Source organism: Schistocerca piceifrons, chromosome 1, assembly GCF_021461385.2.
Source record: "Schistocerca piceifrons isolate TAMUIC-IGC-003096 chromosome 1, iqSchPice1.1, whole genome shotgun sequence".
In the NCBI taxonomy this organism is placed as follows: Eukaryota; Metazoa; Arthropoda; class Insecta; order Orthoptera; family Acrididae; genus Schistocerca; species Schistocerca piceifrons.
The window spans coordinates 622,986,757-623,002,219 of record NC_060138.1 but is presented as its reverse complement, the minus strand read 5'-3'; the positions used below and the strand labels follow the sequence as shown (position 1 = coordinate 623,002,219).

The following is a 15,463-nucleotide window of genomic DNA, read 5'->3' as shown; positions in this document are numbered from 1 at the left end:
AAAGTCTACTGAGGATACTGGTAACATTTATACTCCTGTATGTTTTGCAACCATCATTTTTTCTTTTCTTGTGTGTCATTGTATTATAACTGATTTTCCAATTACTTGGTGTATGCCCACTGTTTAAACAGTTTTCTTAATAACTGATATCACTTATCAGCACCAAATTTTAATAATTCGGATTGGTAACTGAATTACAAGGTTTACCCAATAGTTTACATGGTCAATAAGACAACATAAATAAAAACAAATCAATACACTGGATGATTATCCACAGACTTTTATGTATGGCTGACTTGTTTAAATAAGTGGAAAAGTTAACACCAGAGAATATCCTATTATTTTATCGTTAAATGGGCTCTTTAATGCAAGGTAACTGTTGAAAGTGATGTACACTGTGGTAATTAAAATTTAAGCATGACATCAATGAAAACCAATTAAGAATACATTTAATACATGATAGATACATGAAAATAATGATATAAAGGGAGATCACATCAGAATGATCATAACAGTGTCAGATGAGACCAGAAAATCAACAGGTATTTAACTTATAAATGGTAAGTTAGAAATTTAAGTCTGTAGTTACTGTTCAGAGTGAGAAATATCAGTCTCAATGCATTCATTTCAACACAATCCATTGAGAGAAGTGAATTCACAATTATCTGACCTCATCAGCTGTACACAATGTTTATGAAACATAACTACTAATCCACCAGTACTCTCGGCACAGAATTCTTTGATATTTGCATTTCACTTGCAAGTAGATGAGCGCTTATTGATGAATCTTCCCCTACATGATTTCCTCAGACATTTTTCTGTGAAAAATTCTTTGTTGAAAACCTTGGCTAACTATATGTTGTTTGAACAATCTAATTTCTCAAAATTTTGTTCCAACTATGATTATGCTTGTTCTGAAACATTTCTCTGTTTGTTCATTCTGTGGTCCTACAAAGAACAATGCTCCATCTTTCACAACCACCCATGAACTGCAAATGGTGGTAAATCCCACTACGGACTCATCAGAGATGATTGTGCCTTGTTTCCCTCAATAGTGCCACTAATATCATTGTTGCAGGCAAATGTATATCATGAAACACAATCATGTGCCTCACATGCATTGCTCTTTGAAGACTTCACACCATCTGAAATAATCATTTATGACCATCTTGCAATTTGGATCTCTTTCTTGGGACAGTTGATAAATAGTGAGCTTCTGTGTATTCTGCCGAGTTGCTGTTTCTGTTGTATGCACAATATTTCGATGACTGACCCAGCCATCTTATTCAGGTGCAGCAAGTTTTGCTATTAAGTGCACTTGCTGCCTTGACTACAACCAGACTGTGAACTATTGTTGGTCTCACATTGCTATTTACAGCAGAGTTCAACTCCCGACACCCACTATGCCCTTGGGTGGTCCTTTGTTTTTCAGCTCATACTGATATTCCATGAAATTCAATTCCTCTCATTGTGTTCCTACACTGGTGAATGAGAAGGGCAGCGAAATTTTAATAAATTGAATGCTGGACCCCAAGCATTATTTAAATTGAAACCACCACCCCTGTTTATTAGGTTTCCTGATGTCTTTGTTTCAATAAAATCTTTAATTATGCTGTTCCAGAGACTAGCCATCTGCACCTTGATACTGGTGCCATTGTACTTCATTTCATGATTATATTTGAGGCATGCTCGATAACAGATGATTTACTTGGTTGTTTTAGTTGGCTCTGTCAATAATGTTCCTTGAACCTACATCTACATTGATACTCCACAAGCCACCGTATAGTGCGTGGCAGAGGGTACACTGTACCACTACTTTGTCATTTCCACTATTGTTCCACTCAAAAACAGAGCAAGGCAAAAAAGAATATCTGTACGCCTCCGTATGAGCCCTAATTTCTCATATCTTATCTTCGTGGTCCTCATGCACAATGTATGTTGGCAGCAGTAGAATCATTTGGTAGTTAGCTTCAAATACTGGTTCCCTAAATCCTCTCAATGGTGTTTCTTGAAAAGAATGTTGCCTTCCTTCCAGGGATTCCCATTTGGGTTCTCGAGGCATCTCCATAACACTTACATGTTGTTTAAACCTACCAGTAATAAATCTAGCAGCCTGCCTCTGAATTGCTTCCAAGTCTTCCTTCGACCTGACCTGGTATGGTTCAAGCAGCATACTAGTAATACTGTATCCAAACATTACAGATTTGATCCTGACTGTTCTGATAATCTGTCTCTCCGTAAGACATTTGCATGGAATGTGATACACACCCAGCTTTCATACACTTTGATCACCTTTAACATTACAAAGCATACTTCTTAGCTTAGGTGAAGGGGGTGAAATATGCTGGATGCCTTGTTTCCATAGGAGTCTACCGATCTTTTCAGATATTGAGCCAGCGAAAGGTAGATAAGTAATTTTTGGCTTTTTTTTCCCCCTCAGTTTCAGCCTCAACCTCTTTCTCAGGCGTTCTTGATTTTAGACTTCATCACCCATTCAGTTTGATGATCTCAGTATCCATTCTTTTGGAACATTATTCGTAAGTGCCGCAATTCTTTTGCAATGCTCTCTTGGTTTGACCTCCAGAGATCTGAGCCTCTAGTGCTGAATTTCTTTGTGATGGATGATGATGCCTCTATGATGATGCCTCAAGATATGGAGATAGAGGTCAGTGTGTGTATGTTTTCTACATACAGTGTGACCCAGGAATCAACCCATTCTTCTCTTAGCTTAGTCATTGAGGAAAGATAAGTAGTATTATTTTTCAAATGCCGTCATCAATGTTATATTATCATGGATGGATCTGAATGTTCCAGCAACTCTTGAAGCTTTTCCACTCTACATGGTGACAACACAATCGTGTCGTCTACATACGGACAGAAACACATTGGTTTCAAGTTGGCAGATTCTAGTGCCTTTGCTTCATGTACAGGTTCATCACTTCAGCTGATAATGGACTACCCATTGCCATGCCATCAATCTGTTTATAATATTTTCCTGTTGAACAGGAAATAAATAGATGTAAAAAGTTCTGTGAAACAACTGTTGAAAATTTCTGTGATTAGTTCCAAGGAATCAGAAAGTGTAACCCTCATAAGGAGGGAGACTACATTGAAACTGAACGTGTATCTTGGAGTTGCACTTGACTGAGGTGGTATATAAAGTCAGTGGAGTTGTGGATGTCTTGTTTGCACTTTCCCACTTATTTGCTGACAATGCATTCCAGGTATTTGTCAGCTGGTATGTATGTGTGTCAAGAATACTAACAATGAGTCTTAAAAGAATTCCTTTATTGTGTACCTTAGGAAGGCCTTATAGTTGCAATGGCACTGCTGTTCCTGTTTTGAGATCCTTAATGATGTTACATGGCAAGCTATATTGATTAAGAAGAGTCAGTATAATCTTCTTGATTTTATTTACAAGATTGACTGCTATCTATCTGCATACAATGTCATTCAGGGGATTGAAAATCTTCTTACTGTAGCCCATACATGACCTTAGGACCACAGTATTGCCCTTGTCATTCTGGCAGAACTATAGTTTCCTTGTTCTCCCACAGATTTGTTAATGCTACTTGTTCTCCCTAGGAGATGTTTGATCTTAGCATTGTTGCCTTGGTGAGCACTCTCCAGATTTTGCAGGAAACCTCTTGTGCTACTTCTGGTGGGAGTGAACTACAAGAAGCTCCACAGAGCTGATGTAATGTGCTATTGGTAGCACTTTTGGAGTGGGTGCAATATTTAGCCCTTTAGCATGAATCTTCACTGTATCTTTGTCCAAATGTTTGTCAGTGAGATTAACTATAGCACAGCTGCCTGCAATTTGTTTTGGCTTTTGTGAATTTCACTTCCTGGCATGCAGGCATTTTCAGCTATGCTGATTCCGCTTGACCATGTCCTATTGTCAACCCAGCCCTAGAATCTGCGAAGAGTTTAATCAACATGTAAAGATAGAGATGAAGAAGTTCTTTTGAAGTGACGTCTAGCATTCTTTGGGTGTTGCAAATTCTCTCTCATACAAGAGCCTGGGTTACACAGTGCATAACCCTATTTGGCAATGGCATGATAATGTGATGTTTGATTTTAGCAAATTAGGTACAACTTGTTCATCTCAAAATTTATTTAGGAAATGAAACACAATGAGAGCAGTGTTGTGTTGCAAATACCTAGATTCTGGGACAGCGTAATTAAGGAGTCTATCAAAATAAAGATGTCAGAAAAACAAAGGAACCTGTTTCCACTGAAATATTGCTTGGGCCGAACACTCGATTTATTAAAATTTTGCTGGCCATCACATCCACCTTAGTCATAAAACAGTGAAAGAATTTGCATTTCATGGAAACTCAGTGCGAGTTCTGAAAAACGAAAATCCATCAAAGGGCATAGTGTGTGTCAGAAGTTGAACTCTACTATAAATAGTACCGAGATATCAACAATACTTCACAGTCTGGATGGAGTCAAGGCAATGAGTACACATAACAGCAAAAATCAAAGCACATGAAGAAGGCAGATGGGTAGGTCATTGAAATATTGTGCATAAACTGGAAACAACAACTCAGCAAAACACCTGGAAGCACATCATCAATTTGCAATTTACCGTTTCCTAATTCCTGAGTTACCTGTCCATCATTTCATTCTAGTAAGGTATATCTCAAATATTTTTACCTGTTATTTTATTCTTCAACAGCAGTAGTGCAGTACAATGATTAGAAGTCTTCCAAATTATTGTAGAATATTACCTGATAAATCCAAAAGCATTTTCTGCATTAGATGTGGCACTTCTCTCAGAACATGTCGTATTTCAAGCTGCTGAAAATTATAGCAACATTATTCGTGCTAGATGACAGGATTCACTCTCATGTATTCCATATATTTCTGTTTTATCAATGAAAATATACAGTTCTCAGGACTGAGCAGCAAGAACCTTGAACAAGATTTTTCCATACATAACATGTGTGTACATTTGCCTTTCTTCCTGCTTAGAAACCACAAAAATGTGCAAGAATGTTAGTGCCATACTGATGAAAGACACATGAAGCACTTCATTTTTTTAATTTTCGAACTTACATTATGTTGCATTTACTTATTCTACATTATGTTGCTTTTACTTATTCTAAAGAGTCACAAATAACTGATTTTGTCCAATTCCAATAGCACAGGGGGTAAAGCTCAGTCTGGGACCCATCTTTCCAATAACTGGATCTGTTAAGGTTGCGACTTATTCCACTATGTGAGATGAAACTCTACACAAGCATAAAATACGAGAATGGCAATAGCTCTGCTCCACTGTCTAAGCAAAATAATCTTATAAAAGACGAGTTTCTTGCAGTTTTTTCTCCACTGATTATAAGAAAAACAATAAACTAAATGACTATAAATAAACTAATGAAGTGGAAAAGAACAGGAACAAGAAACAATGCTTCTACAAGATAAATAGCCACAGCACTTGAGAATTACCTCTCATCTGATCCAGTCTCTGGAGTAGCATCAGCCTCATTTTCATTTGTCATTTCCACTGTACTGAGAGACATTTTGTCTTGTTGTTGAACAGGAGTCCTGGCCTCTGTAATTTGTTGATTATCTCTCTCTTCTGAAACAGACTAAATGGCAGTGTCATGTTAGAGAAGAAAAAAAAGGACACACACACACAAATCCTAAATCAATATATCAGTGTAATGGTTATCCAATTATGAATGAGAATGACAGGTAAAATTTTTACAGGGAGAGGTGAAATGTTCTGATACAGAAAATGAATAAAGAAGCAATGGCACCATTAAGATTCATCTACTGGCAATAACAGCAGGAAGAATCAGTGACATGTTGATCATACATTCCACAATCATAGATCATTCCTCATACTGCCTTGTAGGCAGCACTCAGTCAGTCAGAATAGGCCTACGGTCTAAATGTGTGAGTGGTGCTTGCACTTTACAGAAATTGCATTAATATTATTGCAACTTTATTTTTGTCAAGCTGTTACATGTTACACAATAATGCAAATGATGTGTCCTCTTGCCTAAAATATAATTCTGCTTACATGGTTTTTAAAAATATCATTTTGTTATGTGGTCAGTGCTTTCTTCAAATGGATAACCTGGATTAATGAACTGACATTAAAGTCAATATTTTGAATGGTTTACAGCCAATGATAACTAATTCAAAGTTGTTAAAAGTTAATGAGGAATTGTTAAATTCAATATTTTGAACAGTTTACAGCCAATGAAATTTGATCTGTGGTCCAAAACTGCAACAACAGCCATTCACACTGTTAAATTCTCATCAAAGGCAAATGAGAAAATAATTTTATTTGCACTGTTCAAAAATAGTTTTACAAAGAATACAACTGACGGTGCACAATTTCTTAGCATGTACGAGGTACAGGTTTTCATTCCATAAAAGGAACAGTAATCAGTGCAGTGGGCTGAAATCAGCAGTTCTGTAGCATAAAAGGTGGAGCTAATGTCATCTGCCAGATTGGTTATAGCCAGTGTTTTGTGGGATGTAAAAGGGATTCTGCTCATTGATAATCTCAAATGGGTACAACAATAACTAGCACAGGTCTGCTGGACACACTGGATGGAAAAAAATCATGAGTTGAGACCTAGATTGGAAAAGAAAAAGAAATCATTTCTATAAGGCAACACACCTGCTTGAAAAGATACTTTGCTCATGAGTAAAGAGTTGGACCAGAAAGATTTGTCACTTTCTGACTGCCATCTCCGTTTCCCACATTTAATATCTTTGGCAGTAAAATGCTCCAATCACAATGGGAAGGTTGTGATAGCTGTGAGTATTTTTGCAGACCTTCCAAAATCACTTTCCATTAATGAAATCTACTTGTGGAAAACATTTCAAAAAGTGCTTTGCCCCAAAAAGAGACTACACAAAAATAGGTGAACACAATAAGTGCACAGTCTTTCACATTCAGATGAGAGCTACTCACAAGCCTCTGTATTACCAAAATATCAATCAAAATTAGTTAAAAGAAACTTTTCCCCTCATTGATGTTGTTAATTTGGTTGAAACAATTAGTGAATTTCAACTTTTCTGTTGTTCTCAAGAGCACAAGCACATAAATCTAGCATTAAAATATCATATGTTATAGCATACCGGTAATGTAAATGAAATGTTACAGAAAACTCCATGGGCATCAGTAGCCCTTGTAATGGTGCACACACATATGAACATATTTACAATTGGCATCATTTGCAAATTTGGGCATATGTATGTGCACATAACTTTTTGGTTAGTATGCTGGATTACTGTTGTAATGATAGTATGGCCTTTGAGACTAACCATATGGTTTGAAAGGCCATCCGAATTTAAGCAAGTAAACTCCCAGTTGGTTTCTTAAGTTTTACATATCACAGATTTCAACAATCACACACTGATGACAGGTACATACATCATTTTCTTCCTGGCAAACTGACAGTTTTTCTTTTTTATTTCAGTGGTTACATCATCATTTATTTATTTGTGACTAAAGTAATACATCACTTTACCAAGCCAGATTTCATATCTGGAAAAATCGGTTACCACAAGTTCTCAAAAATGAAATTCCCTGATTTCCAGACACAGTTGTAGCATTTTCCCCTGACAAATTTTGACACCTGAAGGGTAATTAAACAGATAAGTTCACAAAAAAATATAAGGACTTCTGTATTTCTGAACATGTTTTTACCTCTAATCTTGAATGAACAAGTTATTGCCTTCTTTACAGGCAAGTTGCATAAAAATGTGCCATTTTTAGGTAAAAGATTTATGTGTTTATTAATGAGTCCACACAAACTTTGAATTAAGAGCATGTTTTTGCTCCTTCTCCCATACAGGATCTATGACCTTTCCAGGTGATACAATGCATCAGATTGGACAAGAAACATAAAAGGAATATATTGTATGACATAACATTTAAATTTCAAAAGTAACATGGCAGCACTGGGGTATATATATGGTGACATTTTCTCTGGCATATAATTCTCAGTGTTTTGTTAAACACTAAAAAGTCAGACAAACAATGAAAATCAATCAATGAAAACCAGTCAAAACTCCTTGTGAGAGAAGCAATCTCTTCATTAATTCCACTCAGTTCTGTGGCCATCTTGGCTAGTATCTAAGACTTTTTGGCTTTCAGTTCATTAACTTGCTGGACGATGGAACTCTTCCATGTAGTTCTCATGGCTGCATCATTCCCTTCACACTGTTCCTGCTTTAGAGCCTCATCATACTAATCTCACACATTGCAATAGTCATGAATAATTTTCTTGTTTTGTTCTTGAAGACACTGGCAGCCAATTTCAGGCCATCATACACTCAACATATGGCTACCAACATCTTGCTTTCTTGGTTGTCTGTCATATACTCTTTATTAATGGAGAAATCTTGCTCTATGGAGGATTCACCATGGGTCAGAATGGGAAGCTTTTGAGGAAACTATACAAATGGTAACAGACGGTACCACCATCCAGTCTCTCTCCCCAAAAGTGATCGATTCACTCTCTCCTCCCTTGTAGCTTGCCCAGAGGTCCACATATTCTAGCTTCCTGAGGAGTTACACGGATTCCTTCTCAACTTCATCACAGTCCTTAACACCCATCCAAATCTGTAAAGAGAATGTCTGCAAGGCATCTGAGATTATACTCTTGCTAGTTCTTGGGTTGCTATTTATCACAGCTGGATCACAAAAGGTTATGTATCTACAAATGATATACTTCAAAGATGACTTTTGGAGGAGGTCTGAGCACATTTTGATCACAAAGTCCATGCACTCAGTCCTGAATGTTAAAATATCTTTGGCAGGCACTTTTACATTTCTCAGATCAGACCATACAGCAAGACCTAAGTTAATTTCTTTGTCAGGAATTAGGCTAGCATCATCATCATCAGGTTTTATATTACATACCGATTTTGCAGCAGAGAATACATCAGGCTTAGCTGCTATGGACAATACATTAGCAAGAATAGAAGACAAGGAGCTTCGTACAGGAAAGGTGCCATGAGGACTTTACAATGGAATTCCCTCAAGAAGGGTGTGACCTGCCCTGAAACAAAGCCAAAAAAGATATTTTAGCCAGCAGCATCTTCGAGGTACTTCAACATCATTCGCCAGTTGTAAGTATCTATTTTAATGTTGAGTTCTTTTACTTTGCCCATGTAAATCTTTATAAAGGAGGTGATTTTTACAACCCGATCAGCCACATTCTCATTTTCAAGCCAGCACACAGAGCAAAACCTTTTAGGGAAGGGAAGATTTTTGGGCTTATTAAATCTTTTATAATCAGATCTTTGTGCAGGTGGTTTCTTCAACACATTATAAATTGCTCTCAGAAAAAATACAACACCTCAGTTTTAAGTCTGCATTCTTGAAATTCTGGAGAACTATATTCAGACCACAAGATCTCAAACCACTTAAAGCTGATGTACTGTCCTCATGAACACTCTTCACATCAAGATGCAAGTCCTTTAAGAAAGCCCAAGTTGGCCATCCACTTTTAGCTGAAGAAGTTTGTAATATTAAGGTCAGAAGTTTCTTTCTAAAAACTACTTAACGCATCAGCATCAGTGGTATGCCCTAAAAATGTAGATGAAAAGTAGTGCCTTTCAACCTGTTTGTTTAGTTTGTGCCAATATCAGAGTGCAATATCTATTTGCTGCAACTTGGCCACCTTGTTAAGGCTCTTTTCAAATGAGATTACAAATGAAATGTCTCTTTCAAAATCTGCAAGAATATTTTTTCTGAAGTGTGGAGCTAACCCATAAATGATACTTTATGATGTCTCAGTCTGCCCAAGCTGCATGTTACTACCTACACTATCATTAGGGAACATGACCGGAAACAAGGCAGTTTGCTTGCATGTAGTAGAAAAGGGCACATGGTTTTTGACGGCCCGCAGAGATCACAATATTTTCAGCCTTGCAACATAATCCTAGATCAGGTACTTTGAAATGCAATAGCTAGCTGATACCGTGTTAGCGGCAGTGGTGGAGGTGATACCGAGCTGCAGCTGCTGGGAGGCAACGAACTGACCATCAACTGTGAGATTTCTGTTTTGCCATTCACAGCAATCTTATCAAGGAATCATCTTCATCATGCCCAATTATCTTACCAGAGGACAAGGGAGCATGATCTGGCAGTGCCAGTGCCCTGAAGACAATCAAATATTCCAATAAGACGATGACATTACCCTGGTGATACTAGCAGAGGAAGAACAGTACACACATGTGATGAAGAAGGGATTAATAAAATCAGCCCCTTTGTCTTAAGAGGAAACAAGAAGAGCGAACACATCAAGAAAAACAGGTGGAGGTGGGACATATCTTGCCAATACACCAATCCTTCCTCTCCACTGCAAAAGTAATGGTAAGTTTTCATAATGAATGCCAAAACTTGAAATCTGAAAAGGAAAGGGCAAGTTACATCAAGCTGTACAAGGGTAAGTTGAGGATACTAAAATCTGGCAGTCAATTTGGAGCTCCACCCTGTTGGCAAGGGCTCCCAGCTCGCCCATCATTCCTGTTCTTGTCTCTTACATTTTGAAGCATTATTGGAATAAGCTTTTTCAGGGGCATACTCCATCACCAAAATGTCAGGATTAAAACAACGCAATTGACAAATATAAAATCCCCTTAGGGTCAGGGTGGATATACAGAGCACCGGGTAAGAATAAAAAATCCCCTCCAGGACTAATTTAAGAAACCCTTTGACTGTGAAGGACTACACAAATGTGGGGCAATGTGAAGTGACAAACTTACGCAAAACATGTCTCCAAATGTCAGTCCTAGGTTCTAATACTATCTCCGGAGTGATGCTTTTTCTTTCATTGAACTTTTTTCACACTCACTGACCCTAGGTGTTGTATGAAACAAGCAGCCTCTAAGAGTCTTCGGATCACATAACAGTTATAGTACTTCACTTGCTGAGGACTGACAAAAAAGACGAATGTCACCTGTCTTCCTGATTGCTACAACTCCTTGGAGACATTAGTTCTCCCACATAAATAACACTGGGGGAACAGCCATTTTGTTGTCGTAGATCTGTGACTTGCTCTTAACTAATTTTTGGTCTCTGAATTCAAAATTGTTAGCAGTTTTTCTCTATCACGTCAAGTTTTTTAAACTACAGGATACTCTCTCTTTATTCTAAATGTCATTAAAACTGGGCACACAAAGGAAAATAAAGTGGGTACTAACCATATGTAGGTAGAATATCAGAATAGTTTATTCATTCAAAGGTTATTATAATATTCAAAGTTGCATTGTGTTTGTACAAATAATAAAAACAAAGATATTAGGGGTACAAATTTTTGCTCATAACTTTTCCTACAATGTTCCATCGGGGGACATTCTCGCTTGATGCTCCAACAGTAGTCAGCCATCATACCGACATCCCATCTACCTTCATACCTTGCTTCCATGACTTCCAAATCTTGGTGGAATTGCTCACCCTGTTTATCGCTAACAGCACCAAGATCTTCTGGAAAGTTAGCAAGATGGCTATGTAAGAAATGCAGTTGGAATACTCAAGTTACAGCCAAGCTTTTTAAAGCTCCCCTAAGGGTTGTTGAACAATTCGGATGTAATTCTGGGCTCGTGTATTTCCTCAGAACGTCCTTGACAATACTTTTGAATTTTCAAGTTCAGTCATTGTTTCCTATGAAATGTTCATCTTTAATAAGTTGCCGATCTGTGGCCCATCAAAGACACCAGCCTTCATCTTCTCATATGACAAGCTAAGAAAAGCCCTTTCGTCGACAACAAGTTTAGTACAGACTCCTCACCTCATTGTTACCCTAGCATGTTCATACTAAAGAAGTAGTGACGATCACAGTAACTCATCAAGCAGTACACGTGATGTCAGTTTCTCCATAACAATCTGTAATGAAGTATATCTACATCTACATCTACATATACATACATACTCCATATGGTGCGTGGCGGAGGGTACCTCGTACCACAACTAGCATCTTCTCTCCCTGTTCCACTCCCAAACAGAACGAGGGAAAAATGACTGCCTATATGCCTCTGTACGAGCCCTAATCTCTCTTATCTTAACTTTGTGGTCTTTCCGTGATATGTAAGTTGGCAGCAGTAAAATTGTACAGCAGTCAGCCTCAAATGCTGGTTCTCTAAATTTCCTCAGTAGCGATTCACGAAAAGAACGCCTCCTTTCCTCTAGAGACTCCCACCCAAGTTCCTGAAGCATAACCGTAACACTCGCATGATGATCAAACCTACCAGTAACAAATCTAGCAGCCCGCCTCTGAATTGCTTCTATCTCCTCCCTTAATCCAACCTGATAGGGATCCCAAACGCTCGAGCAGTACTCAAGAATAGACATCCGTCTGATACCCTTCACCCATGGTTCGCAAGATATCATGTGAAAAAAGGGCGAGTTGCATTTCGCAGGAGCGATGCTTTCTAAAGTCGTGCTGATGCATGGACAGCAACTTCTTGTCTCAAGGAAATTCATTATATTCGAACTGAGAATATGTTCAAGAATCCTGCAACAAACCGATGTTAAGGATATTGGTCTGTAATTTTGAGGATCCGTCCTTCTACCCCTAATATACAGGCGTCACCTGCGCTTTTTTCCAGTTGCTCAGGACTTTACGTTGGGCAAGAGATTCACAATAAATGCAAGCTAAGAAAGGAGCCAATGCAGCAGAGTACTCTCTGTAAAACTGAATTGGAATCCCATCAGGACCTGGCAATTTATTTATTTTCAACCCATTCAGCTGCTTCACAACCCCAGGGATGTCTATCACTATGTCCTCCATACGGGAATCTGTACGAGACTCAAACAGCAGTATGTTTGTACGATCCTCCTGCATGAAGTAAATGCATTTTACAACAGTGCGACCAATAAAAGAAGAGTTTTAACAGTGAAAGTGATTCTTGAAATCTAGAATGGAGCTAAAATGGTGACATGTCACCAATTTGGCCTTGTAAATTCCACAGTCCAAACGATTTGGAAGAACGAGAATAAAATTGCTACTGTGTTTGAACAAAATGGATCTAAAATTAAGCAGCTATGGAAAGCTGAGTGGAGCAATGTCTATGAAGTGTTGCTTAAGTTGTTTAAGCAACAGAGAAGCATCAATGTATCCATTAGTGGATATCTCCTTATGGTGAAAGCAGAAGAATTTGCCAAAAAATTAAAAGATAAAGAATTTGTGTGCAGCAGGGCTGGATTGATAGATTCAAGCAATGTGGCGGCATTACTTTTGGCGAAGTGAGCAGTGAAGCCAACAGTGTAAACACTGAAACAATCCAACAATGGCTCATTACCGTATGGCCTACAATTTGTGAATGATATGCACACTGTCACATCTTTAATGCAGACGAGTCTGGAATTTTCTTTAACTTGAAACCTGACAAACTCTGAAACTCAAGGGCAAAAAATGTGTTGGTGGCCAGTTATCTAAAGAAGGAACAACAATTCTGATTTGTGCTAACACAGATGGAACTGAGAAGAAAAAATTTCTCATGATAAGTAAATAAAAAATCCTATGTTTTTTAAGCGTGTAAAAAATCCACTAGTGCACTACAATGTTAATAAAAAGTCCTAGACAACCTCCGAACTCTTTGAAGCTGAAACAAGGCACGGGTATCGGGAGCTTGGAAGTAAAAAAAGAAAGATACTGGTTCTTGCTGACAACTGTCCAGCGCATCCGGCTCTCGCTGGTCTGGAGAATATTAAGCTTGTTTTCTTCCTGCAAATATGACACACTTGTTGCAGCCCACAGACCAAGGAGTGACTATGAGCCCACAATGTCACTATTGTAAGCTCATACTACTGAAAATGACACAATGCATTGAGAAAAAGCAGATTACTCTCTTACACTGATGGATGCAATCAGTTGCATTACCAAAGCTTGGAGCCGGGTCATAACACAAACCATCAAGAACTGTTTACGTCATGTGGGAAACACAAATGAAAGAATAAATGCTCTGAAACAGATGACACATTAAGTGATATTGATGATTTGTTGCTATCTGCATTGCTACCAGAAATCAATTGTCGTATTCTCAAACAGCATAACTATGAAATGTATGCAACAATAGATGATGACCTTGTTACAACCAAACTGCAAACTGAAGACAAAATTGCAAATGAAGTGAAGAATCAGGGCCATGGTGACCATGGAGTGAGTGAAGCAGGTGAAGAAGAAGAGGAAGAAGAAAGAAATAAAGAGCTTATAACTACTATGAGTGACGCTTTAGAAGCTATTACAATTGTGAACATGGTCTATGAAGGTAGGGAAGGAAGCAGTGAAACTGCAAATGAAAAATGAACCTAGACTGTAATTTAGAAAGTGTGTATTGGGCAAATAGAAAGCAGAGTAAAATGACTGATTACTTTACTCCTAAGTAAAGATGTCTCGTAAATACTCGACATACTGCTGTACTTATTGTATTCGTGTAAGCTTAAGAGTGAAAACTGTGCAAAATATGGCTAAATAAATGTATTGTTTTCCATTTAACACCACAACAGACTGAAAATATGAATCTCAGTTACAAAGACTCTCATTTTTAACAACAGAATGTTCACGGTACTTTGAATGTTGTTATAGCCAGGTTCCACTGTACAAGAACCAGCAAACTCTACTGACTGTGAACATGCATGACTAGTGCAGGCCCCAAAATGTTGTAGCATACTGCTTGTTATATAAGTGTACAACACCCATGTGAAATTACATTTGTTTTTAAGTAGTTACACAGGATTCTCTATTTATTTTGTTACTATTAGACCTGAAGAAGAAGACCAGTGATGGTCAAAACTTAACAGCTGCAACCATTTGAAAGGTATTGTGTCTGTAAATAATATTGCTGAAATGTTATACAATCACTAATTTCTTCTTTGACAATGTTATTTTCCTCTAACAAGCAAATTCTTTTCCACATGAAAAGAACAAATAATTAAGTACTCAGATGATAAAATATGCTTGAAATGAATCCAAAGGTAGAAACTGTAATAATATTTGTTCTTTAATGTAAATAAAGAAGTGGTAATGTAAGTAGCTTCTGATCATTTCTTATATAGCAACAAATATCATATATCCATATACAAAACAATATGACATATTTATAAGGCAACTATTTTCCTGGAGAAATGTGCAAATGAAATAGTTTTTTTATTACACACAATAAACATACCTTAGAACCATCTCTACCAGCTTTAGCTTTCAGTATTTCTTGATAAGTGACTCTTAAGTTTTCATCTGCTTTTAGACAGCCAGTGATAAATTCATGCCACATTGTAAGGCATTGAACACAAGGGCTGCAGATTTGTAAAGGTAAGGTGTCATCCTCAGAAACCTGCAACACATATAGTCAAAGAAAACATGGTATTAACACTAATGGTCTGGAAATTCATGTAGTTCAAAACACCCTTCCATTCTATAGCAGTTTAGGTTAAGATGGTGTGGTGACAGGAAGGCCTTATACCAGAGAGGTGAAAACAAAAGAG

General features: G+C 37.7%; 1 protein-coding gene across 1 annotated transcript in view; it reads right to left on the bottom strand.

Annotated features, from left to right (window-relative positions):
• LOC124757593 (zinc finger protein 721-like) overlaps positions 1–15,463 on the bottom strand; it is an 80,763-nt gene that overhangs the window by 24,665 nt on the left and 40,635 nt on the right. The window contains exons 3-4 of the mRNA XM_047249075.1: positions 15,151–15,312; positions 5,455–5,597 (exon numbers count right to left, since the gene is read on the bottom strand). Of these exons, the coding sequence (XP_047105031.1) occupies positions 5,455–5,597; positions 15,151–15,312 (305 nt within the window). The remainder of the gene's footprint in view (positions 1–5,454; positions 5,598–15,150; positions 15,313–15,463) is intronic.